The sequence below is a fragment of the Rhinoraja longicauda genome, unplaced genomic scaffold, assembly GCF_053455715.1.
Source record: "Rhinoraja longicauda isolate Sanriku21f unplaced genomic scaffold, sRhiLon1.1 Scf000266, whole genome shotgun sequence".
Taxonomy (NCBI): domain Eukaryota; kingdom Metazoa; phylum Chordata; class Chondrichthyes; order Rajiformes; family Arhynchobatidae; genus Rhinoraja; species Rhinoraja longicauda.
Genome location: NW_027601484.1, coordinates 96,134 through 123,178, shown reverse-complemented (window position 1 = coordinate 123,178; position 27,045 = coordinate 96,134). Strand labels below are relative to the sequence as shown.

At 49.7% G+C, this 27,045-nt stretch overlaps 1 protein-coding gene across 1 annotated transcript in view; it reads right to left on the bottom strand.

The window, feature by feature from the left end:
- Nucleotides 1-649: 649 nt before the first annotated feature.
- The window catches only part of LOC144590716 (sialic acid-binding Ig-like lectin 13), a 32,903-nt gene continuing 6,507 nt past the window's right edge, over nucleotides 650-27,045 (bottom strand). Inside the window, exons 2-8 of the mRNA XM_078395140.1 lie at nucleotides 25,819-26,184; nucleotides 14,764-15,057; nucleotides 10,779-11,060; nucleotides 5,521-5,799; nucleotides 2,807-2,932; nucleotides 1,405-1,496; nucleotides 650-706 (exon numbers count right to left, since the gene is read on the bottom strand). Coding sequence (XP_078251266.1) covers nucleotides 650-706; nucleotides 1,405-1,496; nucleotides 2,807-2,932; nucleotides 5,521-5,799; nucleotides 10,779-11,060; nucleotides 14,764-15,057; nucleotides 25,819-26,184 — 1,496 coding nt within the window. The remainder of the gene's footprint in view (nucleotides 707-1,404; nucleotides 1,497-2,806; nucleotides 2,933-5,520; nucleotides 5,800-10,778; nucleotides 11,061-14,763; nucleotides 15,058-25,818; nucleotides 26,185-27,045) is intronic.

Below are 27,045 nucleotides of genomic sequence, written 5' to 3'. Positions count from 1 at the left end.
CACAGTGAAACTGCGATAACCCGGCACGAATTTCTCGGTCACCCCGACGGGTCAGTATCTGGGTCACTGAGGCTCTGCGGCGTTGGCTGGCGTCCCGTGTGTGAACAGGGAACGCTGCTGGATGGGGTACGGACTGTGGGCCACTTGTGTAGCCCAGCTGGGGATTAAACTCTGAATAAGATGCAAATCAAACATCAACAAACTCCAGACTCTGGAAATCTGAAATAAAAACACTAAATGCTGCAACTCTCAGCGGGTCAGGCAGCGTCTGTGGAGACGCAAGCAGTCATAGAATGTAGAACAGTGCCACACAGGAACAGGCCCTTCAGCCCACAATGCCCGTGCTAAACATGATACCAAGTTAAGCTAATCTCTACCTGGACAACTCGTATCCCTGCATATCCATGGAAAAAGCTTCTCAAGCTTCTCGAGTGTCACTACTGGTACCTGCTTCCATCAACACCTCTGGCAGCGCGTTCTGGACACCCACTCTGCATGTAAAACAACATTCCCTGTACGTCTCCTTTAAGTCAATGGAAGGGAGGTTGGTTGTGGAGAGTCAGGAAGGAGAGAGATGGACAGAGAGAAACGTCAGAGAAAGTGGGCGGAGGCAGGGCACACAGCACACAGAGAGGGGTTGAGCAGCGGCTCATTTGTATCCGGGCTTGAGCTCGCTGTACAGATTCCAGTCACCGAGACGCAGCTCCTGTGAGGAGAGAAATAACGGTTACTGAAATGGAATAAACACCCCACGGTGTTGAGGCCGGAGGGGAGGGGGTTACAGAGACAGGGAGGAGTGTAGTGGCCGGAGGGGAGGGGGTTACAGAGACAGGGAGGGATGTAGTGGCCGGAGCGGAGGGGAGAAATTACTTCAGACGCCTGTGGACCCCGTGTCAGTGGATATTTTTAAAGGCAGATAGACGGATTCTTCACTAGTACGGTTGTCAGGGGTTACGTGGAGAAGGCAGGAGAATGGGGTTCGGAGGGGCACATAGATCAGCCACGACCGAACGGCGGAGTAGACTATCAAGTCAGGGCCGAATGGACTAATTCTGCTCCGATCACTTATGAACTTATGAACATCATGGGCCAGTCTCAGTGGGTAAAGTGGGATGTGATGGAGGGATTCAGCGTGGTGAAGGGGTGGGTCAGTATCCTGGAACAGAGACGGTGACGGGGGGTGGGGACGGTGATTTGGGAGGCGTGGGTTCTGTGGGCAGGAACGGCGGATGTGGTTGGTGTCCGACACTGGGAGGTGGGGGGGGGGGGGGTGGGTGAGACTGGTCCTTGATTATGCTGCTGGCCTTGCTGACGCAGGGGGAGGTGCAGATGGCCGCCGTCAGGGAGTTAGTATCTGAGGGGCAGTGCTGGTGTGGAGGGACAAGAAAGAGACAAACCGCCGACCTGCCTCTTTGCCACAACAGTGCCAACCTGATAGGGCGACTCCACCGGCCCATCTTCAGCTTTCTGCTCCTTCGGCTGCACCACGGAACTTTCTGGAAGACAGAATTCATTCAGATCGCTACTCTCCTCTTTGTCTCTGTCTCCCTTCTCTCTTTCTCTGGGAATCATTCATTCATTCTTCTCCCTCCTCTCATTCTCCACATTCCTTTCATCATTCTTTCCCCGTTCTCATCTTTTCATTAACCTCTCTCACACCATTAACCTCCCAACCTCCTCCCTCCCCTCGCTCCTCCCTCCCTCCCTCCTCCCTCCCTCCCTCCCTCCCTCCCTCCCTCCCTCCTCCCTCCCTCCCTCCCTCCCTCCCTCCCTCCCTCCCTCCCTCCCTCCCTCCCTCCCTCCCTCCCTCCTCCCTCTTCCTCCCTCCCTCCCATCCATTCTGTGGATGGTGTAATTCTTAGGATCTATTGATGCGTGGGAGTGAATGGGAAAATAATTGGGTGTATGAGGTTTGTGGGCAGTAGGGAGAGAGTGGGGATGGAGTTTCGGACCATGAGGAGTGGAGGGAGGGAATGGGGAGTGGAGACGTAGTTTCAGTCCGTGGGCAGTGTGGGCGGTGGGAGTGAGTGGGGAGGAGTGTGGGTGGTCTACTGGGAGTGTGGGTGGTGGGAGTGAAAAGCGGAGATGCTTGAGTCCATGGCAGTGTGGCCAGTGAGAGGGAATGGGGAGATTTTTAGGTCCATGCGGAGTGTGGGCGATGGGGAGAGAGTGAGTCCATGGCGAATGTGGGAGGGAGGGAATCGGGGAGGAGATTAACCTGTGGGGCGTGGGGAGAGTTTGGTCCCTCCCTCCCTCCCTCCCTCCCTCCTCCCTCCCTCCCTCCCTCCCTCCCTCCCTCCCTCCCTCCCTCCCTCCCTCCCTCCCTCCCTCCCTCCCTCCCTCCCTCCCCCTCCCTCCTCCCTCCCTCCCTCCTCCCTCCCTCCCTCCCTCCCTCCCTCCTCCCTCCCTCCCTCCCTCCCTCCCTCCCTCCCTCCCTCCCTCCCTCCCTCCCTCCCTCCCTCCCTCCCTCCCTCCCTCCCTCCCTCCCTCCCTCCCTCCCTCCCTCCCTCTCCCTCCCCTCTCTCTCCCCCCCCTCTCTCTCTCTCTCTCTCTCTCTCTCTCTCTCTCTCTCTCTCTCTCTCTCTCTATCTCTCTCTCTCTCTCTCTCTCTCTCTCTCTCTCTCTCTCTCTCTCTCTCTCTCTCTCTCTCTCTCTTTCCTCTCTCTCTCTCTCTCTCTCTCTCTCTCTCTCTCTCTCTCTCTCTCTCTCTCTCTCTCTCTCTCCCTCTCTCTCCCCCCTCTCTCCCCCTCTCTCTCTCCCCTCCCCCTCCCTCTCTCTCCCTCTCTCTCTCTCTTTCGTCTGGCACCTCGTTTGCTGCGACAATGCGCTACCCAGAAGATTGCGCCGATGATGATGGAGCCAGTGACGCCACCAAGGATAGCGGCAGAACGAACACGCCACAACGTTTTTTCCAGTCTGTCCCGGCCACATACTAAGGGGTGGAGAAGGAGTCAGTGAGAGCCCAACTCTGAGAAACAGACACCACAACATAACCCCAAACTCCAGCCCAGACCAAGCAGCGAAAGAGATGCTCACCCTACATTCCTCATCTACCAGAATGTCCTACATCCCTCTAAATCTACATCTACTGTGGCCTCAACCCGCACAGAGAGCAGTGTGTCCATCTCTCACCCCTCTCTGAGCAAAGCCATTTCCCTCTGGATTCCCAACAGCTGTTTACAGCTGATGACCTCCAGTTCTGCTGTTCCCTACACTCTGCACACATCCATTCCATCTTAACCCTTCATTGTCTCGGTCGTTGAGTGGAACAGCAGGAATCAGGCCCTTCGTCCCATCTCGTCCATGCCAACCAAGACGTCCATCTAAGCAAGTCCCATTTGCCCATATTTGGCCAATATCTCTCTGAACCTTTTCGATTTCCGATTCCGTCCAAATGTTGTTATTGTACCAAATTTCACCTCATCCTCTGCATTTCGTTCCCAGATACCAACCACACTTTGTGTGAAAAAGTTGCCTCAGGTTCCTATTCAAACATTCCCCTCTTCCGTCTAGCTCGCGATTGCCGTCACTTAGGAAAAAAAGACCCGGAGAAACTCCATTTTCATCAGCACCTTTTACCATCCCAAAGTTCTGCCAAACCAATGTTGTCCATTTGCAATGTGGTTCGATTGAAATGTGGGGAACGTGGCAGCCAGTCTCAGCGCACAAGTGATTATAAACGGCAACGTGATAATGACACAGATCGTCTGTCGAAGTCACGTTAGATGAGGTATAACATTGGGATGAACCCCCTGCACTGGCCGTGGGGTCTTTAACCCACTGAGAAGAGAGGTGGACCTTCCTCAGATGGATCTGGAGAGGTCGAAAAAAGGAATTCCCCGGGTTTGGGTGTCTGGACAGTGACAGCGGGAATTTGGCATTTGTCCAGTGGTGTTTACCAACATCTACAGATGCACCATAGAAAGCAAAGATTGACACAAATGCTGGAGTAACTTAGCGGGACAGGCAGCATCTCTGAAGATAAGGAATGTGTGACGTTTCGGGTTGAGACCTTTCTTCAGACTGAGAGTCAGAGGAAAGTGTAACGAGGGATATAGACGGTGATATAGAGAGATAAAGAAGAAACAAATGAAAGATATGCAAAGTAAGTATTGATGATAAAGGAAACAGGCTGATTGTTGGGTGAGAACGGGACCTTGTGCGACTTTGGTGGGGGATGGACGGAGAGAGAGAGAAACCTTCAAGGTTTACTTGAAGCTAGAGAAATCAATATTCATCGCGCTGGGTTGTAAGCTGCCCAAGGGAAATATGAGATGCTGCTCCTCCAATTTACGTTTAGCCTTACTCTGGCAGTGGAGGAGGCCCAGGACAGAAATCTCAGTGCGGTAATTGGATGGGGTATTAAAGAGCTTGGCAGCCGGGAGATCAAGTAGGTCCAGGCAGACTGAGCGGAGGCGTTCAGCGAAACGATCGTCCACTCTACGTTTGGTCTCGACCATCCCTCCCCCATCAAAGTCACACCAGGTTCCCGTTCTCACCTAGCAAACAGCTGACAATGCCAGTTTCCTTTATCATCAATACTTTTTTTGCGTATTCATTCATATGTTCTGTATCACTCTACATCACTGTCCATATATCTCGCTTTCCTTTCCCATGACTTGTCTGAAGAAGGGTCTCGACCTGAAACGTCACCCATTCATTCTCTCCAAAGATGATGCGTGTCACGCTTGTCACTCCAGCATTTTGTGTCTATCTTCGGTTTAAAGAAACATGTGCACTTCCTTCCTACACCGTAGAATGCGTACTGTCAGGATGCATCATAGCTTGGTCCGCGAACAGCTTTGCCCAAAACCACAAGAAAATGCAAATAATTGTGTATGAGGCCCGGTCCACCACGCAGACTGGGCTCCCCACCATCGACCCCATCTACATTTCACTCCACCTTGGAAAAGCAGCCGAAATAACCAAAGACTTGTCACACACCTGGTGTCAGGCAGAAGAGACAGCAGCTTGAAACATAGAAAATGAATGCAGGAGTAGGCTAGTCGGCCCTTCGAGCCATTCAATATGATCATGGCTGATCACCCCATTTCCGCTTTCTCCCTATATCCCTTGATTCCATTCGCCCTGAACTACGTCTAACTCTTGAAACATCATTGAAAGGGCGCACGATCAAACGCTGGAACAGCTTCTTTCCCTCTGTGATCCGCCACTGAACAGTCCTTCCATAAATCTAGGGTTCTGTCCGATTCACCTCGACCCTAATGAAGAAATTGAACTTTATCTGTGGAATTTGTGCGATACAATGCTGAGAACTACATTCAGCGCTCTGTATCTCCCCCCTTGCCCTGTTAATTGTATTTGTTTGGCTTGGTTGATTTTATATGTAGTATTTGATTGGATAGCATCGAAACCAGAGCGGTTCATTGTACCTTGGTCCACATGGCAATAATAAACCTAAACCTGAACTTCACATTCCCCAGAGGCGTTCTCACCTTCCTCCCACTACACCTTGAACATGGCTTTCCCCCTCTCCCCTTCCCCGAGAGGTGTCCTCACCATCCACCAACACCGTCAACATGGCTTCTCCGTGCCGGTTTCGGACTGAGCACAAGGCCTTGCCTTCCTCACACCCTTTCAGGGTCAGGGAGCCGTTCACCAGATACCCGCCTGCCACCGGCCAGGTGTGGAAATGGCCGTGTGTTACGTTACTGCTGAGGTTGGCGAGGGGGAGGCGCCAGGTGAGTTCTGCAGATGGGTTGCACCTGGCCGCACAAACACAGGTGACACTCTCATGTGTGCGAGAGCACCCTGAATCCCGCGATATCTCCGGCGCATCTGGAGAGAAAAAAACAAAAGACAATAGATGCTGTTGCTACAATACAACTGTGCGGCGCGGTGGCGTAGCGATAGAGTTGCTGCCTTACAAACCCGGATTTGATCCCTGCTACAGGTGCTGTCTGTACAGAGTTTGTACGTTCTCCCCGTGACCGAGTGGCTTTCTCCGAGATCTTCGGTTTCCTCCCACGTCTACTCCAAAGACCTGGGGTTTTGTAGGTTAATTGGTTTGGTACAAACGTAAATTTTCCTGAGTGTGTGCAGGATAGTGTTGAGGTGATAAGGAATAGAAGTATAATTAGGCCATTCGGCCCATCAAGTCTATTCCGTCATTCAATCATGGCTGATATATCTCTCCCTCCTATCCCCATTCTCCTGCCTTCTCCCCATAACCCCTGACAACCGTACTAAACAATAATCTATCTATCTCTGCCTCAAAAATATCCACTGACGGCTTCCACCGCCTTCTGTGGCAAAGAATTCCACAGATTCAACACCCTCTGACTAAAGAAATTCCTCCTCATCCTCCTTCCTAAAAGAGCATCCGTTAATTCCGAGACTAGAACATCCAGTCCACGACTCTCCCACTAGTGGAAACGTTGTCTCCACATATACTTGATCCAAGCTTTTCACGATTCTGTACGTTTCAATGAGGTCTCCCCACATTCTTCTAAACTCCAGCGGGTACTGGCGCACCCGTCAAACGCTCATCATATGTTAACCCACTCATTTCTGGGGTAATTCTCGTAAACCTCCTCTGGACCCCCTCTAGAGCCCACACATCCTTCCTCAGATATCGACCCCACAATTGCTCATACAGTTATCAAATTGTAAAATTCCAGCTTCTAACTTTTACCATAACATAGAACATGGAACTACCTTTCTGGTAACAGGGAACAGGCCCATCTGCCCACAATGCCTGTGCTGAACATAATGCCAATTTAAACTACCCTCTTCTGCCTGCACATGATCTACATCCCTCCATTCCATGCATATCCATGTATCTAGCTCAAAGCCTCTTAAACATCGAAAATAGGTGCAAGAGTACGCCATTCGGTTCTTCGAGCCACGACTTCCATTCAGTAGGATCATGGCTGATCATGCAAAATCATTACCCAGTTGCTGCTTTCTCTCCATATCCCTTGTTTCCGTTAGCCCTAAGATCTATATCTACAGTGCCCCCCGTAATGTCTGGGACAAAGACCCATCATTTATTTATTTGCCTCTGTACTCCACAATTTGATATTTGTAATAGAAAAAAATCGCATGTGGTTAAAGTGCACATTGTCAGATTTTAATAATGACTGTAATTATACATTTTGGTTTCACCATGTAAAAAAATTACAGGACACAATAATGTTTGGGACACATGGCTTCACAAGTGTTTGTAATTGCTCAGGTGTGTTTAATTGCCTCCATAATGCAGGTATAAAAGAACTCCCAGCACCTAGTCTTTCCTGCAGTCTTTCCATCACATTTGGAAACTTTTATGGCTGTTTATCAACACGACGACCAAAGTTGTGCCAATGAAAGTCAAATAAGTCATTAAGAGACCGAGAAACACGAATGAAACTGTTAGAGACATCAGCCAAATCTTAGGCTTACCAAAATCAATTGGTTGGAGCACCATTGAGAAGAAAGAGGCCAGTGGTGCGCTTCGTAATCGCAAAGGGACTGGCAAGCCAAGGAAAACCTCCACAGTTGATGACAGAAAAATCCTCTCCATAATAAAGTTTTCTGAGGTTAACTATCTGAGTTCAAACTTCAGACGATCCCTGCTTTCCCTCTCTATCCCCTCCCATTCCCAGTTCTCCCACTAGTCTTCTTGTCTCCTACTACATCCTATCGTTATCCCGCCCATCCCCTGACATCAGGATGAACAAGGGTCTCGACCCGAAACGTCACCCATTCCTTATCTCCAGAGATGCTGCCTGACCCGCTGAGTTACTCCAGCATTTTGGGTCTACCTTCGATTTAAACCAGCATCTGCAGTTTTATCTCCTACGAATGATCCCAAACATACTGCAAAAGCAACAAATGAGTTTTTCAAAGCTTAAAAATGGTCAATTCTTGAGTGGCCAAGTCCGTCACCCGATCTGAACCCAATTGAGCATGCCTTTTAAATGCTGAGGAGAAACCTGAAGGGGACAAACCCCCCAAACAAGCATAAGCTAAAGATGGCTGCAATACAGGCCTGGCAGAGCAACGCCAGAGAAGATACCCAGCAACTGGTGATGTCCATGAATCCCAGATATTAAGCACTCATTGCATGCAAAGGATATGCAGCAAAATACGAACATGACTATTTTCATATACATGACATTGCTGTGTCCCAAACATTATGGTGTCCTAAAATGGGGGGACTATCTATAAACACTGCTGTAATTTCTGCTTGGTGAAACCAAAATGTATAAAAATGGACTTTATTGAAATCTGGATATGTGCACTTTAACCACAGGTGATTTAAAAAAAATATTACACATCTCAAATTGTGGAGTACAGAGGCAAATAGATAAATGGTGTGTCTTTACCACAAACATTATTGAGGGCAATGTATCTCTCTTTTGAAAACACCCAGTGAATTGGCCTCCACTGCCTTCTGTGTCAATGAACCCCACAGATTCACATCTCTCTGGGTGACAAAGGTTTTCCTCATCTCAGTCCAAATGGCCTACCCTTAATTCTTAAACTGTGACCCCTGTTTCTGGGTTCTCCCAACATCGGGATCATTTTTCCTGTAACTAGCCTGTCTAACACCTTAAGAATTTTACATGTTTCAATAAGATCCCCACTTATCCTTCTAAATTCCAGTGAATATAAGCCCAGGCGATCCATTCTTAAACAAAACTATTGGATCTGCTTAAGCCACCACTATGCGTTCGAGGCACACACTACATTTGACACGTTCTCCCTCAGATCTTAAAGGTATGCCCACTAATCCTTGACACGCCCACTAATCCACCTGGGAAAAATGTTCTGACTGTCTCCATTATCTCTGCTTTTCATAATTTGATATACTTCTATCAGGTCTACCCGCAACCCCTGTCTTTGCAGAGAAAACAATCCTAGTTTGTCCAGCCTCTCCTTTTAGCTCATACTCTCTAATCCGTGCTGCATTCTCGTAGAAGCCTTCATAGCCTCCTCATCCTTCCAGTAATGGGATGAATAGAACCGCACCCAATTATCGAAATAACCTTATCAAGTATTGAATATTCACTCCTCTAACTTCAAGTAACCTTTGCTTTCCCTCACAAAATGCTGGAGTAACTCAGCAGTTCAGGCAGCATCTCGGGAGAGAAGGAATGGGTGACGTTTCGGGTCGAGACCCTTCTTCAGACTGATGTCAGGGGGGGCGGGACAAAGGAAGGATATAGGTGGAGACAGCAAAATAGAGGGAGATCTGGGAAGGAGGAGGGGAAGAGAGGGACAGAGGAACTATCTAAAGTTGGAGAAGTCGATGTTCATACCACTGGGCTGCAAGATGACCAGGCGAAATATGAGGTGCTGTTCCTCGAATTTCCGGTGGGCCTCACTATGGCACTGGAGGATGCCCATGACAGAAAGGTCAGACTGGGAATGGGAGGGGGAGTTGAAGTGCTTGGCCACCGGGAGATCAGCTTGGTCAATGCGGACCGAGCGCAGGTGTTGAGCGAAGCGATCGCCGAGCCTGCGCTGGGTTTCGCCGATGTAAATAAGTTGACATTTAGAGCAATGGATGCAATAGATGAGATTGGAGGGGGTGCAGGTGAACCTTTGTCTCAGCTGGAAAGACTGTTTGGGTCCTTGGATGGAGTTGAGGGGGGGGGGGTGTAAAGGGACAGGTGTTGCATCTCGTGCGGTTGTAGGGGAAAGTGCCCAGGGATGGGATGGTTTGGGTAGGAAGGGACGAGTGGACCAGGGAGTTACGGAGGGAACGATCTCTGCGGAACGCAGAAAGGGGAGGGGATGGGAAGATATGGCCAGTGGTGGGGTCCGGTTGTAGGTGACGGAAATGTTGGCGGATGATTTGTTGGATCCGTGGCTGGTGGCGTGGAAGGTGAGAACGAGGGGGATTCTGTCCTTGTTGCGAGTGGGGGAGGTGGAGCAAGAGCGGAACTGCGGGATGTAGAAGAGACCCCAGCTAGAGCCTCATCTATAATGGAGGAGGGGAAGCCCCGTTTCCTGAAGAATGAGGACATCTCTGAAGCCCTAGTGGGAAACACCTCATCCCGGGCGCAGAAGCGGCGTTGACGGAGGAAATGGGAGTAGGGGATAGACTTTTTGCAGGGGACCGGGTGGGAAGAAGTGTAGTCCAGATAGCTGTGCGAGTCAGTGGGTTTATATTAAATGTCCGTCACTAGTCTGTCTCCTGTGATGGAGATGGCGAGGTCCAGAAACGGGAGGGAGATGTCGGAGATAGTCCAGGTATATTTAAGGGCAGGATGTAAATTGGAAGTGAAGTGTATGAAAACCAAAATGTCTGCTTGCCCTCCCTCTTCATCCTCTCCCCACTTCCCAGTTCTCCGACCAGTCTGACTGTCCCTGATTCCATTTTATCTCTATGCTACGTTGTCACCTTCTCCCAGCTAACAATGATCTATTCCATAGTTTCCTTGATCAGCGTCCCCTTAGCCTCGTTTTCACACCTTTCACTTCCTTATCTCTGTACCCACTCTGCCCTGACTCGGTCTGAAGAAGGCTCTCGACTCGCCATGTTACCCATTCCTTCTATCCAGGGATGCTGCCTGTCCCGCTGAGTTACGCCAGCATTTTGTTTTTAACCTTATCTTAGCCTCTTCATCTTACAATGATATTGCTAAGAGTTGTGTATAGTTTTGGCTGAAACACAATATCTAGCAGGCATGGACACGATAAGAAGCTTACAAAGGGTGAGAGAGTGTGGGAGCGAGGCAGATATACAATAATGTCCCTGCAATACACGATATATTCCACTGACTTTTTATTTATGTTCAGAGAGACATGACCGAGTGTCTACTCACATTCTACAACGAGAGTCACAGTCCCACTGCCTGACCCATGTTCATTCTTCGCCTCACACCGATAGTCCCCAGCGTCCTTCCGATTCACTGAAAGGATTTTCAACCACAGCTCGTTGCTGCAATCTGTTGTGTTCAGCGTGACACCGAGATGTTTCCACGTCAGGTTAGACGCTGGGAAACTGTGGACGGAGCAGAGGAACGCTGCAGAGTTTCCTTCCTTTACAGTGACCCTGGAATTGTTCACGTTGTCGGGGGAAGTGATGGAGATATTCTGCAGTGCATCTAGAGACAAATGAAGATTTAAATGTGAGCACCTAGAGTGCACCGCGGGATTCCATGTGCCAGCCACCTGTATGAAGTCAGTAAGCCGTTCCGCACCTTCTTCCCACTGAGGCAAGATGTCAACTTTCATTATACCTCCTGGAAAGGAAGCAGGAATATTTCCCATCCCCAAATCTTCTCCAAGTAGTTGGCGCCCTCTGGGAGATGGCTCTTGTTCAATAGACACTGGTGATTCCCCAGTGATGTTGGGAAATGTGGCAGGAGATACAGCAATGCAAGTACTTTCTTTCTGTTGTAGTGCCTTGCTCACACCCCTCTGCAGGGGCAAGGTGACAATGCAAAGAGGGAGGCGTGGATGGTTTATGGGGTGATGTACCAACATCATCCATGGATAGGACATGTATGGACCAAATGCTGGCAGGTGGGACAAGTTTAGCTGGGATATGTTGGCCAATGTTGGCAAGTTGGGCCAAAGGGCCTGTTTCCACACTGTATCACTCTATGACTCTGACTCAATGATCCCTGGGGCACTGGTGATTGAATAAGACACTGGTAGTCAAGAAAGCAAACTCAATGCTGGCACTTATTTCAAGAGGGCTTGTTTACAAGAACTGGGATGTAATGTTGAGGCTTTATAAGGCGCTGGTAAGACAGCATTCGGAATATTGTGAGCAATTTACTTATTTACTTTTTAAAAATCTATTTTTATTATTCGGTGTTACATTGCGATTTAGATGCAACGGAATTTCACTATGCAACGGAATTTCACTCTGGTGCATAGTTTTGAATGAAAATAAAAATATATTCAATTCAAGTCAAATTCAATTTTGGGCCCCATATCTGGGAGGAAGGATGTGCTGGCTCTGGAGAGGATCCAGAGGAGGTTTACAAGAATGATCCCAGGAATGATTAAATTAACCTATGATGAACGTTTGTCGGCACTGGTCCTGTACTTGCTGGAGTTTAGAAGAATGAGGGGTGACCTCATTGAAACACAGAACAGTGAAAGGTTTGGATAGAGTGGATGTGGAGAGGATATTTTCAGTAGTGGGAGATTCTATGATTAGAGGTCATGGCCTCAGAATTAAAGGACGATATTTTAGGAGGGAGATGAGGAGAATTTTCTTTGGTCAGAGGGTGGTGAATGTGGCTCGGAAGGCTGTGGAGGCCAAGTCAGTGGATACATTTAAGACAGAGATAGATAGATTCTTGATTAGTACAGGTGTCAGGGATTGCGGGGAGAAGGCAGGAGAGTGGGATTATGAGTGATTGCATCACTGCAATTTTTGGGCTACCAATGATCGATTCTATTCATCTGTCCCTTTCAGCCCGTCGGTTGATTGCTTTTACTACATAAAAGACTCTAATCCTCCCACCACACTCAATTGGTATTCTGAAACGATATCATGTTTAAATTTAGAAAAAATTAGGAGTGATATTGTTGAACCCTCGATTAAATTTGATAGGAGTTGAATATTTACTCAATATTTTCACATAATATAAGTTGTTCCCTCTCCAGCCGTTATAATAATTTGTTACCTTTATTTGGTGGAACAGATTTAACGACAAGTTTAGAGGGATATGGGCCAAATGCTGGCAGGTGGGACAAACGTAGCTGGGACATGTTGCCCGGTGTGGGCAAGTTGGACCGAAGGGCCTATTTCCACGCTGTATCACTCTGTACTTGAAACATGGAATTAAAGCGACGAGTGGAAAGTCCAGGGTTGGGGTTGTGCAAAGATTGTGAGATTGGGGAGGGCGTGGGGGGGGGGGGGGAGGGGGGATGGAGAGAAGGGGAGTCAGTCTGCCCCACGACAGAAATGGGCGGAGGTGTACAGTTTGGTAGCCACAGGGAAAAATAATCTCCTACGACGTTCTGTGCTGCCGTTTAACTGACCCAGGAATGTTCACAATGCCGCGGAAAGTGATTAAGGAATTACACGGGGCATTTGGAAACAGTTAACATACAGCAGCCAGACAGCAGCTTTGAGGCACTCTTAGGTATCCTTGGATTATGAAAGCTGATATCTCATTACAAATTAATTCCTCTCAAAGCACACAGTCGAGGGTCTTTACTGACTTTGGAGGAGGTGGTGTCCAGTCTGAGGATGGAGGAACACAGTGTCAGAGGGTCAATGCGAAGAGACTGATGCGGTTAATAGGGCATCGATTATGGGTTATTGCAGCACTGATGGGACCGGCGCACTGTGTTTTATATGTAACAAAAATAATTTATTCAATTGCGATAAAAAATAATATTTACAAAACCAAACCGTGGTAACACACCCACCACCATAGTACAAAATCACCAAATTATTTAAGACTTAAAAATGTCAAACAACTGTGATACAATCTCCCACGGTGCCCAGCGGTCCCAGAAGTCCCCTAGGGCGCCAATCCGGCGCCATCTCTCGTGCCATCCGGGCGCGGACGTAACCGGAAAAGGGGCAGGCAGCAGGCTCGGGTATAGCCCTCTTCGGCCTGGCGCCATGACTCGTGTATAGCCAGCTTGGCCGGGCCCAGGAGCAATCCTAAACAAGACATCTTCATCTCTATACTCTCCCCGATGGACAGGGTGTCCAAAGATGAGGAGGTTGGGTGTGAACTGCAGGCAAGGAGCAGCCCCTTTAGGGATTGGAACAGGGGCTGCCGTGCTGAGGGATTTAAACACTGTGGGAGGGACAGTGCTGAGGGAGTTAAACACTGTGGGAGGGGCACTGCTGAGGGAGCGCCGTACTGTGGGAGGAGCAGTGCTGAGGGAGTGACACACTGTGGGAGGGGCAATGCTGAGGGAGATACACACTGAGGGAGGGGCACTGCTGAAGGCGCGCCGTACTGTGGGAGGAGCAGTGCTGAGGGAGTGACAAACTGAGGGAGTGGCAGTGCTGAGGGAGCGCCGTACTGTGGGAGGGGCAGTGCTGAGGGAGTAACACACTGTGGGAGGTGCAGTGCTGAGGGAGTTACACACTGAGGGAGGGGCACTGCTGAGGGCGCGCCGTACTGTGGGAGGAGCAGTGCTGAGGGAGCGCCGTACTGTGGGAGGGGCAGTGCTGAAGGGGCAGTGCTGAAGGAGCACCGTACTGTGGGAGGGGCAGTGTTGAGGGAGTGACACACTGAGGGAGGGGAATGCTGAGGGAGTGACACACTGAGGGAGGGGAGTGCTGAGGGAGCGCCTTGTTTTGGAGGTGCAGTGCTGAGGGTTCCTTGTCATGCTTTGGATTGCTTCAGTTTTAGAGGGACAATGCTAAGGGGTGTCACAGATCAGGTGGTAAATGGACAGCCCCTGCCTTCTCAGTTGCTGTCAATGAACGCAGGGAGTTCAGAGGAGTTCTCCTGGATATTTTGGATGATATTCGCCAGTAAAATATTTAGTCATCAACACATTGTCATTTATGCGACTTTGCTGTGGACATTATGAAGTGTTGTTGATCATGAATAATAAAGGATCCCCATTATTAAGTTGAAACTCTTTTGCCCAAAACCTCCTTGTTCTCCACTGACACAATAGTGTTTCCAATGTGATTTTCTGTAATGCAAGAGTTCCTAGGAACACCATGGTCACATTACAGAAGAATGGCCTGTGTTCAGAGGTTGTTGTTCCCCAACTAATGCCCATCAGTGAAAGTCTGATGAACATGTCAGCGTACCATCACTGCTAATGGATTATTGCTGTTCCTGCACAATAAACGAACTTCGTACTTACTTTGCACAGTCAGTTTGAGGTTCTGCTCCGATGAGACAGTTGGGTATATGACTCTGCAGGTGAGGTTTTTCCCGCCATGTGTGAGCGCTGGGGTCAGGGAAAGAACAGAAGTATATGTCAGAGTGTCACCCCATTGAGTAACTCTGTCTGAGGCTTTCGGTGGTTCATCAGCAGGGGTGACCCAGGTTAAGGTGGGATCCGTTCCATTACACGTGGTGTTGAAGGAGCAGGTCACGTTCACGGACTTTCCTTCCACCATTTCCGCAGGGAATATCGTGGGTTTATCTGTGAAATCTAAAATAGAGAAACGAATATCATTAGATGCATCGATTCACATCAAAATCCCAGTCCCACAAGTGAATGGACATTCACAAGGATGATCCATGTACAGGCAGGTGTAACGGTCAAGGGAAGTTAAAAGGACAGGTATCAGTAATGCTATGATGGCCTGTGATCAGGTAGACCGGGGCACAGTTCTCCACTGAGGGCAGAAAGAAGACCAAACATAGACTGGGCGATCGTTTCACCAAACACCTTCCCTCACTTGGAATGGACCTGCCTGACGTCCTGGTTGCCAAACACTTTAATTCCACTTCCCATTCCCACACTAACCTTTCTATCCTAGGCCTCCTCCATTGTCAAAGTGAGGAGAAACGCAAATTGGGGAACAGCATCTCTACATTTCGCTTGGCAGCTCACAACCCAGTGGTATGAATATTGATCTCTCCAACTTCCAACAACCCCAGCATTCCCCCTCTATCCATCTCTCCCCCACCCAAGTCACACCAGCTTCGAGGCCGTCTTCTTGAGTCTCATTGTCTGTACTCGTTCTCACCTAACAAACAACTGACAATGGCCTGTTTCCTTTATGGCCGTTACATTTTTGCACATCTTTCATTCATTAGTTCTCTATCTCCCCACATCACCGTCCACATGTTTGTATCTTTTGTTTCACTTTCCCCCGACTCTCAGTGTGAAGAAGGGTCTCGACGCATTTATTCCTTTTCTGCGGAGATGCTGTCTGACCCGCTGAGTTACTCCAGCTTTTTATGTCTACCTTATAAGGCTGTCACTGACAAATCTATGATTAATAACGTTCCTAGCAGAGACGTGGTTAAATAAGGTCCTTGCTGCTGTGGGAAATGGATATGGACAGAAAGGGTTCAGATGGGTAGGACTAAAAAACATGCAAAGGCTAGTGGAATACAAATGTATTATTGATGTTGGTTTTTAATGTTACGTGCACCAAGATAGAGTGAAAAACTATGTTTTGTGTGCTACGCATGCAGATTAAACCATTTATGAGAAAAAAACATGATGTGCAGAAGAGAACATGAAGAGGGGGCCGAGTATAATGTCACAGCTACAGAGTAATTGCAGATGAAATACGTGCCGCAATGAAGTAGTTTGGAAGATAGGTATTTTGTCCCGAGCTTATGAGGTCCAGCCAAGTGTGTGATAACAGCAGGGAAAAAGCTTTTTCGGAATCTGGTGTGATGTGAAACATAGAAACACAGAAACATAGGCCATTCGGCCCTTCGAGCCAGCACCGCCATTCATTGTGATCATGGCTGATCATCCACAATCAGTAATCCGTGCCTGTCTTCTCCCCATATCCCTTGATTCCACTAGTCCCTAGAGCTCTATCTAACTCTCTCTTAAACTCATCCAATGATTTGGCCTACACTATCCTCTCTGGCAGAGAATTCCACAAATTCATAACTCTCTGGATGAAAAGGTTCCTTCCCACCTCAGTTTTAAATGTCCTCACCTTTATTCTAAAACTGTGGCCCCTGGTTCTGGACTCCCCCAACATTGGGAATTTATTTCCTGCATCTAGCTTGTCCAGTCCTTTTATAATTTTGTATGTCTCTATGAGATCCCCTCTCACCCTTCTAAACTACAGTGAATACAAGCCTAGTCTTTTCAATGTTTCCTCATATGACTGTCCCGCCATCCCAGGGATCAATCTTGTGAACCTACGCTGCACTGGCTCAAGTACAAGGATGTCCTTCCTATAATGAAATTCTCTCGTTATGAAGGTCAACATGCCATTAGCTTTCTTCACTGCCTGCTGCACCTGCACGCCAACTTTCAGTGACCGGTGTACAAGGACACTCAGGTCTCACTGCACTTCCCCCTTACCTAACCTTCCAGCATTGAGATAATAATCAGCCTCCTTGTTTTTCCCGCCAAAGTGGATAACCTCACATTTATCTACATTATACTGCATCTGCTATGCATCTGCCACTCACAACCTGTCCAGGTCACCCTTGTAAGATTTGAGAAGTTTTCCCTCATTTGGAAAGCAACACAATACCAAAGAGCTGCAGTTTGGACATTTTAAACGAGAGACTGGGGCTGATAGCGGAGAAAGGCTGCGGTCAGATTAACAAAGAATGTCACAATCCGTGGGTCCTAAAATGGCCGCAGGACCTCGTGACCAGCCACAAAAGGTAAAAACCTTACATCCCAGTCTCTAGGTTTTCTGCAAAGCCATGGCCAGAACAAAGGATGGGTATTGGCCATGCAGAAACCTACGAAACCAGGTCGGAGTCCAGACACTGGGGCGCTGACATCAGCATACTCACAATGCCCCAAGCCGACCTAAACAGTTCATCTCAGTGAGGGGGCACAATAGCCCATAGAAAACTACCTGGTAGGTGATGGGAAACCAGTTAACACCCATCACCTCACAACGAAATCCCAATTAACACCGTCTGGCCATCCCCGGTATCCCCGAACATAAGCGCAGATCAGAAGAAAACCTCATACATATCTTTTTGAACAAAGAGATTCCAAGATCTGGCGGGAGATAGGACGGGTCAGAAACAGTATAACTGGCCACTACTTTTGGTTGAAAAAGTCAAGTCAACTCGAGAAGAAAACCTGCAGGGAACGCAAGCAGGCAAGACGGACACAGTCAAGAAGCGCAGAGAAAACCGGGTTCGAAGTCAACTGAAGTCAAGAAGAAAGTCGGAAAGAAGAACGGTTGCAAGAGAGAGGAACAGGCACGCAACTCGAGAAGAAATACTGCAAAACGAACAGAAAGTAACCCCAGTAATAGCCCCATGGTGAGCATGCACTCCAAATCCTACATATCCTGGACATAGTTTAGTGTAGAGGGGAGGGTGGTTGTGAATAAACGTTGGGTGTGTATTAAAATATGTGTTGGTCAAGGTTGAGATGCGTCGTACGTTCCCCATCTTACAGTCGTGTATGTGTCTTGCAGAACTGTGTTTAAGAATTCATAAGTAAAAGGGTATTCGTGTATATGTTTTGTGGAACTGTGTGTGTTTCAAGAATTCAGCGAAGAAGTTATTCGGGTATATGTCTTGTGAACTGTGCGTTTTGTGATTAATAAATCAAAGGTATTCATGTATTCGGTATGTGTATTATAGATATGTCTTATAGAACTGTATAAATATATTCATGGACAATAGTCCCAAGTGCTGAATAAAAGCCTTTTCATTTAAACCCTGGTTTTGAAATCTGGTCTGGTTGAATTTTTTCTGCACTATAAGAGCTCCTGCATCTAAGCCCAGTGTCTAGAACCGTAAGGGGTGAGTGGGTCGAACCACTCACGGGGAACCAGTGTGCACGGCCTGGTCAAGGGATCAGAGCAAGGCACGGGGACCTTAGGTCGGGCGAAAGCTCGGCGCAGAAACCCCTTACAGATAATGGCGACCACGAAGGGACACTGGCAGCAGGACGATAGTGTACCAGAAAAAGATTTTAAAACTAGGGACGTAATGGACGAGCGCTTTGCGGACTATGTTTTTAGAAAGGTGAATATCACCAAACAATGGATGTGTGTTTTATTAGATGACAAGCGCCCACTGGATGCAGCGATCCGGTGGACGGCCAGTAAAGCCCACAAGAAATCTGTAGAGAAGGCGGTCTGGCTGACCTGCTATAAAAAGCAGGTCCAGCTTTTGGACTGCGTGGTTGTGGCACAGGCAGCCCAGATCAGGGACCTTCAGGAGGAGGTAGAGGAGAAGGCTGCGGGTGGGAACCAGTTGATTGAGGCTCCGGACTCTTTAAACAAGGAGCGCCGGGTCGTGACCAACCGCCACGAAGCCAGGGTAGAGCTGATGGAGTGTCAGATCACTGAGGCCATGCGCAGTAAGGGCAAGCTCAGGGAGCAGTGCGCTTCCCTGAGCCACCAGCTGGAGACCCAGGAAGAGAACCTTAAGGGAGTTAGGGCAGCCTATAAAATGGTTTTGGAGGACAGGTCGGAAGGGGCCGACCACGGGGCCTGCCTGCAGGAGATAGAGGGTCTGCGGGGTGCTTTAAATAAAGCAAGAGGGCTGGTCTGTTTGATGAACCCCCCCCCCCCGCGGGCCAGTCACTAGCGGGTGCGAAGGTCCCGGTTCCGATCCCTAGAAAGACCGTGGTGGCTTCGGCCCCCAGACTCCACAATTCCCCTAGCTACGAGGCATCCTGGGAAAGGGGTAGTGTAGGGGAGAGAGAGAGAGAGGAGCTCCCGGTAGAATACTCGGCACCGGCGCCCATGTGCCCGGTCCTGGAAACCAGACGGGGACCCACCGCGCTGAATGGGGACCCATTCAGAGCGAGATCGTGGTGCCCCACAGCTCCCAGCAGTTAAGAGCCATGATCGGGCATGTTACAAAATTGTCCGGATCAGGGGACCCCTCACTGCATTTCAGGGAGATAGAACAGACCGCCGCAATCAACGGTTGCGACGAGGGAGAACGGGCAAAATTGTTGCTGTTCTCCCTGGACAGCTCGATCCTCCAATGCCTCTCAGACGAGAGTAAAAGAGGGACCAGGACCTACGATCTCCTGCGGGACGAGGTCCTGGAAGTCTTGGGGGTAGGCGATGAGGGTCCATTTGCCCGATTGGAGAGGACCCTCCAGATGGAGGGAGAACCCCCAAGGGTTTTTGCGGCGCGACTGTGGACAGTGTATCAAAGCAGCTGCCCGCACGTCCCCGCGCGGGATGTCCTGGTCGGGAATGGGAGAGCCCAGTGGCTCCGATGCTTGGTGTCAAACAGCCTGGCAGCCGTCAGGGAGCAGGCGAAAGCCTGGTTTGATCCCACAAATAGCACGGAGGAGGCGGTTTTGGACCATCTCACGGTAGGGTATAGGAACACCCGGAGTACGTCTACCCGACTCGTAACAGGGCAGGTGCACGTAGCGGAGGCAACTGCACCGGCCCAAAAGGGGTGGCGACAGGAGGGTAACCCTACCGCACACTACAAGTGTTTCAGGTGCGGTAAGGTGGGACACTGGCGGAAGGATTGCAGGGCCCACACCAAGGAAGATAGGGTTGGCACCACCCAGCGCGCCGAGGTCCCAGTTAAGCCCGAGATCATCGAAACGATGATCGAGGTGATGCGGTCCCTCATGGCCGCACAGGGGAAGGTGGCAGTCGCTACCGACTCCCCGGGTGCGGGGGGGGGGCACTGGACATTCCCCAATGACATCAGCCCGCGCAGCCTGCCTATCTGTGTCCTCTCCGCTACGATGCGTGGAAGAGGCCGCTTGTGGAGATGGTAGTGGAGAGGCAAGGGGGCAATTATCTGTCGGACATGAGGGCTTCATGCACCGTGGTCCACACAGAGGAACCCATTTGACTCTCCCCTGTCCACAGGGGTCCCTTTCGCACTGGCGGGGTTCACAGGGAAGGAACAGGCTGGCGCGCGTTGCATCCCGCTGTCCATTCATTTGGGAGCACTCCGCACCACATGGGAGTGTATCCGGATGAAGTGGCCTGGAGCACAGGGGTCAACCACAGGGGCCAGCCCTGTGAGTGGGGACTCACAGCCAAGGATGAGGCAGGTCACGCGGACAGGCAAGGTTGCCTGCGTGAGGGGGGAGGACATTCTCCAGGAATGGAGAGTCTCGCGTTTTGGATGGGATTCGGACGAGGAAGAGCCTGATCAGCTCGACCAGGGGCTGGATCCCATTACGGAGGAAGAGGAGTCGGAGGGGGATGACAGTAACGTCCCCGACTCAAGCACCAGGAAGGCGGAGGTAGCGGGCGGAGGCTCACCACCTGTAGGTACAGGCAGGGTGAGGCCGGATGCCGCGGGTATACCCAGCACCAAGGGGGCAGAGCTGGATGAGGCGGGGCCAGGGTCGGCAGCTGCGGGGGGTACCCGAGCTGCGGCACGGCAGGAACCGGTCCTCAGCCAGGCTGTCCAGGGGGCAGTGTCTAAGGTGATCCTCCGTAGGTCCAGCAGGAAACCCCAACGTAGGAAGTTTTGGCCAGAGGTCAATCACGCCACGAGGTACGGGAGCCAAGTAGGAAGGAGGGAGCTTACGTCCTGGAGGGGACCTAGCCCCCGCCAGGCAGCGACAGGCTGCGGAGGATCAAAGGTGGGAGACAGCGTGGTGCAGCCGCAGGGGACGACCCGCTGCAGCCCTGACAGGGATTAGCTGAGCCGCCCGGGGAAGGCGGCGCTGTATTATATTTTAGATAATATAAATAAGGATAGGTATTTTAGATAAGGATAAGCTATTTAAGATATTTTAGGTAATATAGATAAGGATAGGTATTTTAGATAAGGATAAGCTATTTTAGATAAGGATAAGCTATTTAAGATAAGTTTTGTGGGGATAGTTAGCGTTTAAATAAAGTTGATGCGTCCAGGATGTGTGGGTGTGGGGTGCAGGCTGGGGGTCAAGAGACCCGCCCGCAGAGGCGTTAACAAAGCCAAGCGCTCCCCAAGAGGCTGGCTATACCATTCTTCTTTATCTGTTTTCTGGAGTGGAAGGAGGCACTCGTATGGTGGATCTTTGCCACGGCAATCGGATGTGGGTGGACCTATCGGGGCCACACCAAGGACATCATCGTCTACGGCTGCTCCGGGGACACGGCTCCCATCGCGACCGATGGGACTGGAAGGAGAGAAGCGGAGGAGACCGCAGTTCACTTCCATGAAGGCCGGTGGCCGGGGTGGCTGGGATCGAACTCCTCAGAATATTCCAGCGCCTCAGGTTTTGCTTATCGGGACGCTTCATTATTGTGCCCGAGAATCAAGATCATCGCCCAAAAGATCAGCGCCACCGTTGGCAAAAGGATCTGCCTGGTATGCACGGGGAAGGTCCCCGCGAGCAGGCGGTGGTGGCTGAGGAAAACGAGCAGGACAATGGCCAACTCCACTGTTGAGTGGGAGAGACTTAACAACAACACTCACAGAACTATTTCTGGGACTAATGAACAGTTGAGTGTGTGTTGGGACAAATGGTGGGAACCGGATGAGGGGATTTATATGTGTATGTTGGGTTCGAGGTATCGCTGCCCCACGGGCAACAGCATATTTTTCCAGAGACAGTGGCAGGATGACGGTAAGGGGATGAGGTGGGATGTTAGCTCGCGGGCGTCCCCCTTTCCCCGATCCCGGTAAACGCCACTGAACTCATCACACGACCACGCATAACACCTCCCACAGTTCCACTGGCAGTAGCACAGGAGGGTGAGTGCCCAAAAACCACTAAGGGGAAAATGTAAAAGAGGGCAGCACCTCAATAACCGAGTACATCAAGGGGAATGGAGAGACCGTTACGTGCGGGTGGGCGAGCAGGACCCAGCCGCAAGCTGCTAAGAGGACGCCCCCCCCCCCTCCGCACCGAGTAGACTGTGTTTTATATTGTCCCCTTTTAAAATTTGTATAAACTAGGTTTTTGTATTCGAATTTGTATCAAGAGTGATTGTGAAGGAATGTAAAAAAATGTATCGTTTTATTGTTGTATTGTTTTCATGTCCTACATTACAGCTGACACCAGTAGGAGGATGGCGGAGGCATCAGCCCGGGACAAGGTGTAGGTGTATATGTCTGACATGAAAATGTACATATTTGTAATATAGTTTTGCCCGGGACACGGGCAGTAAAGGTCAGCCTAAGATGGGGACTGTACGTTCGCAATGAAACACTAGTTTAGTTAAAACCTCAGGGGTCTGGATATGGAGAATCGGGAAAACATTGCTCAACCACATTATTTAATTGATTCGATAAGCTGGGGTTATGCAAATCAACAGGAGGGACTGTAAGATTTGAGAAGTTTTCCCTCATTTGGAAAGCAACACAATACCAAAGAGCTGCAGTTTGGACATTTTAAACGAGAGACTGGGGCTGATAGCGGAGAAAGGCTGCGGTCAGATAAACAAAGAATGTCACAATCCGTGGGTCCTAAAATGGCCGCAGGACCTCGTGACCAGCCACAAAAGGTAAAAACCTTACAACCCAGTCTCTAGGTTTTCTGCAAAGCCATGGCCAGAACAAAGGATGGGTATTGGCCATGCAGAAACCTACGAAACCAGGTCGGAGTCCAGACACTGGGGCGCTGACATCAGCATACTCACAATGCCCCAAGCCGACCTAAACAGTTCATCTCAGTGAGGGGGCACAATAGCCCATAGAAAACTACCTGGTAGGTGATGGGAAACCAGTTAACACCCATCACCTCACAACGAAATCCCAATTAACACCGTCTGGCCATCCCCGGTATCCCCGAACATAAGCGCAGATCAGAAGAAAACCTCATACATATCTTTTTGAACAAAGAGATTCCAAGATCTGGCGGGAGATAGGACGGGTCAGAAACAGTATAACTGGCCACTACTTTTGGGTGAAAAAGTCAAGTCAACTCGAGAAGAAAACCTGCAGGGGACGCAAGCAGGCAAGACGGACACAGTCAAGAAGCGCAGAGAAAACCGGGTTCGAAGTCAACTGAAGTCAAGAAGAAAGTCGGAAGGAAGAACGGTTGCAAGAGAGAGGAACAGGCACGCAACTCGAGAAGAAATACTGCAAAACGAACAGTCAGTAACCCCAGTAATAGCCCCATGGTGAGCATGCACTCCAAATCCTACATATCCTGGGCATAGTTTAGTGTAGAGGGGAGGGTGGTTGTGAATAAACGTTGGGTGTGTATTAGAATATGTGTTGGTCAAGGTTGAGATGCGTCGTACGTTCCCCATCTTACAGTCGTGTATGTGTCTTGCAGAACTGTGTTTAAGAATTCATAAGTAAAAGGGTATTCGTGTATATGTTTTGTGGAACTGTGTGTGTTTCAAGAATTCAGCGAATAAGTTATTCGGGTATATGTCTTGTGAACTGTGCGTTTTGTGATTAATAAATCAAAGGTATTCATGTATTCGGTATGTGTATTATAGATATGTCTTATAGAACTGTATAAATATATTCATGGACAATAGTCCCAAGTGCTGAATAAAAGCCTTTTCATTTAAACCCTGGTTTTGAAATCTGGTCTGGTTGATTTTTTTCTGCACTATAAGAGCTCCTGCATCTAAGCCCAGTGTCTAGAACCGTAAGGGGTGAGTGGGTCGAACCACTCACAGGGAACCAGTGTGCACGGCCTGGTCAAGGGATCAGAGCAAGGCACGGGGACCTTAGGTCGGGCGAAAGCTCGGCGCAGAAACCCCTTACACCCTGTAACCTCCTAACGTCCTCTTCGCAGTTCACACTGCCACCCAGGTTTGTGTCATCTGCAAACTTGCTAGTGTTACTTCTAAGTCCCTCTTCCAAATCATTATTATATATGGCAAATAGTTGTGGCCCCAACACCGAGCCTTGCAGCACCCCACTCGCCACTGCCTGCCATTGTGAAAATGACTCGTTTACTCCAACTCTTTGCTTCCTGTCTGCCAAGCAATTCTCTATTCATGGCAACACTCTACCCCCAATACCATGTGCTCTAATTCTGCTCAACAATCTCCCGTGTGGGACCTTATCAAAGACTTTCTGAATGTCTAGATACACTACATCCATTGGCTCTCCTTCATTCATTTAACATGTCATATCCGCAAAAAATTCCAGAAGATTAGTCAAGCATAATTTCCCTTTCATAAATCCATGCTGACTTGGAATGGTCCTTTTACTACTATCCATATGCACCGTTATTACCTCTTTAATAACTGACTCCAGCATCTTCCCCACCACCGCTGTCAGACTAACTGGTCTGTAATTCCCTGTTTTCTCTCTCGCTCCTTTCTTGAAAAGTGGGATAACATTAACTATCCTCCAGTCCACAGGAACTGAACTGAATCTATTAAACATTGGAAAATGATCACCAATGTGTCCACTATTTCTTGAGCCAGCTCCCTGAGTACCCTGGGATGCATTCCATCAGGCCCTGGGGATTTATCAACCTTCACTCCCATCAGTCTACCCAATACTATTTCCCGCCTAATGCAAATTTGTTTCAGTTCCTCTATCCCCTTACATCCTCTCTCCTCTAGTACATCTGGGAGATTGTTTGTGTGTTCCTTAGTGAAGACAGGTCCGAAGTACCTGTTCAACTCTTCTACCATTTCCTTGTTACCTTTCACCCGTGTATGCCTTCAAGGGACCCACATTTGTCTTTGGTAATCTTTTTCTTTTCACATATCTATAGAAGCTTTTACTGTCCTTCTTTATATTCCTGGCCAGCTTCCCCTCGTACTTCATCTTTTCAGTCCGTATTGCCCGTTTTGTTACATTCTGTTGTCCTTTGAAAGTTTCCCAATCCTCTGGCTTCCTGCTACTCTTTGCTCTGTTATATATCTTTTCTTTTGGTTTTATTCCATCCCTAACCCTTGTCAGCCACGGTTGCCTTCTACTCCCCTTAGAATCTTTCTTCCGCTTTGGAATGAACTGAGCCTGCACCTTCCGGATTATGTCAAGAAATTCCTGCCATTGCTGTTCCACCGTCATTCATCCTCGGACCCCATTTACAGTCGAACTTGGCTAGCTTCTCTCTCATGCCTTCATAGTCCCCTTTGTTCAACTGCAACACGGCCACACTCGATTTAACCTTCTCCCTCTCAGTTTTCAGCTTTTGTATCTTCTGCCTGATTGGAGTAGGAATAGGAAAGAGAATGACCGAGTTGTAAGTGGTACTTCATTATGTTGGCTGCTTTACCGAGGCAACGAGACGTGCAGTTGAAATCACTGTTAGGAATATATATAGGCAATGCAAACCTGATAATTACAGTGGTGCTTGGATGAACAGGGAACGCGTACATTTCGTGTTATTCCCCACTCACTGCTGACCATCTGTTGTTGAGTGATTACTCAGAGCACTTACCATTAACATGGAGCTGTGTTACAGGGCGGTAGTTGTAACGATCACTGCCAGTGAATTCAACTCTAAAATAGTAAGGACCTGCATCTCCCTCCGTAATGTTGTCTATAACCAGGGAACAGTCGTCGTCTCTCAGATCTCCAGACAGCCGGGTCCGATTTTGGAACTTTGCTAATTCTTTACTGGGATCCCCGGAGTGGAAGGCTATAGACAGAGAGTTCTGCGTCTTACTGTTATACCAGATTCCAGTCCGTGATTTATTGTTCAGAGTCGACGGGTACGTGTAGTTGCACGGAATCCGGGCACACAAACCCCTCTGCGCTGTCACATCTAGTGGCGTGTCCGCACTCCAATCTCCCGACAACACGACTGTGGAGAGAAGAAACAATCTTCACCAATGAACACCCTGTGAGTGGGGAGAGGAGGGTGCGGAGAGGGGTTGTCGTGAAGAGAGAGGGTGTGGAGAGAGGAGGTGTTGGTGGGGAGACGGGATGTGGTGGGGATAGGGGAGGGGGTGGGAGTGATGGGTAGAGGGATGGGGAGAGGGATGGGGAGAGGGGGTGTGGTGGAGAAGGGTTGGGGAGAGGAGATGGGGAGGGGATGGGGAGAGGGAGTGGGGAGAGGAGGTGTGGATGGTAGAGAGGGTGGGTTTAGGCGTCGGGAGAGGGGGTGGAGAGAAGATGTCGCGAGAGGGGATAGGGAGAGATGGCGGTGGGGAGAGGAGTATGGAGGTGGGAGTTACGAGGAGGTGGTGGGGAGAGGTTGGGGTGGGGAGAGGGTGTGGTGGGTAATGGGTGGAGAGGGTGGGGAAGGGGGTGGGGGAGGGAGTGTGGTGGTGGTTGCGGGGAGGGGGTGGGGAAAGGTTGGTGTGGTGGGAGGTTGGAGAAGGGAGTGGGAAGAGGGGGTGGGGAAAGGGGGTGCGGAAGGGGCGGGATGCGGAGTGGGAGTGGGTGGGGCGACGGGATGAGGAGATGGGGTGGGAAGAGGGGGTGTGGTGAGGGATAGGGAGAGGGAGTGGGAAGAGAGGGTGGGAGAGGGAACGGGGAGGGGGTGGGGAGTGGGAGTGGGGAGAGGATGTGTGGAGAGGTTGGGGTTGGGATGGGGGTGGGAAAATGGAATGTGGTGAGGGAGTGGGGAGAGGGGATGGGGTAAAGGGGTGGGGCGAGGTGTGCGTGGGGAAAGGGGGTGTGGTGTGGAAAGGTTGGAGGGTGGGGGAAGGGGCAGGAAGAC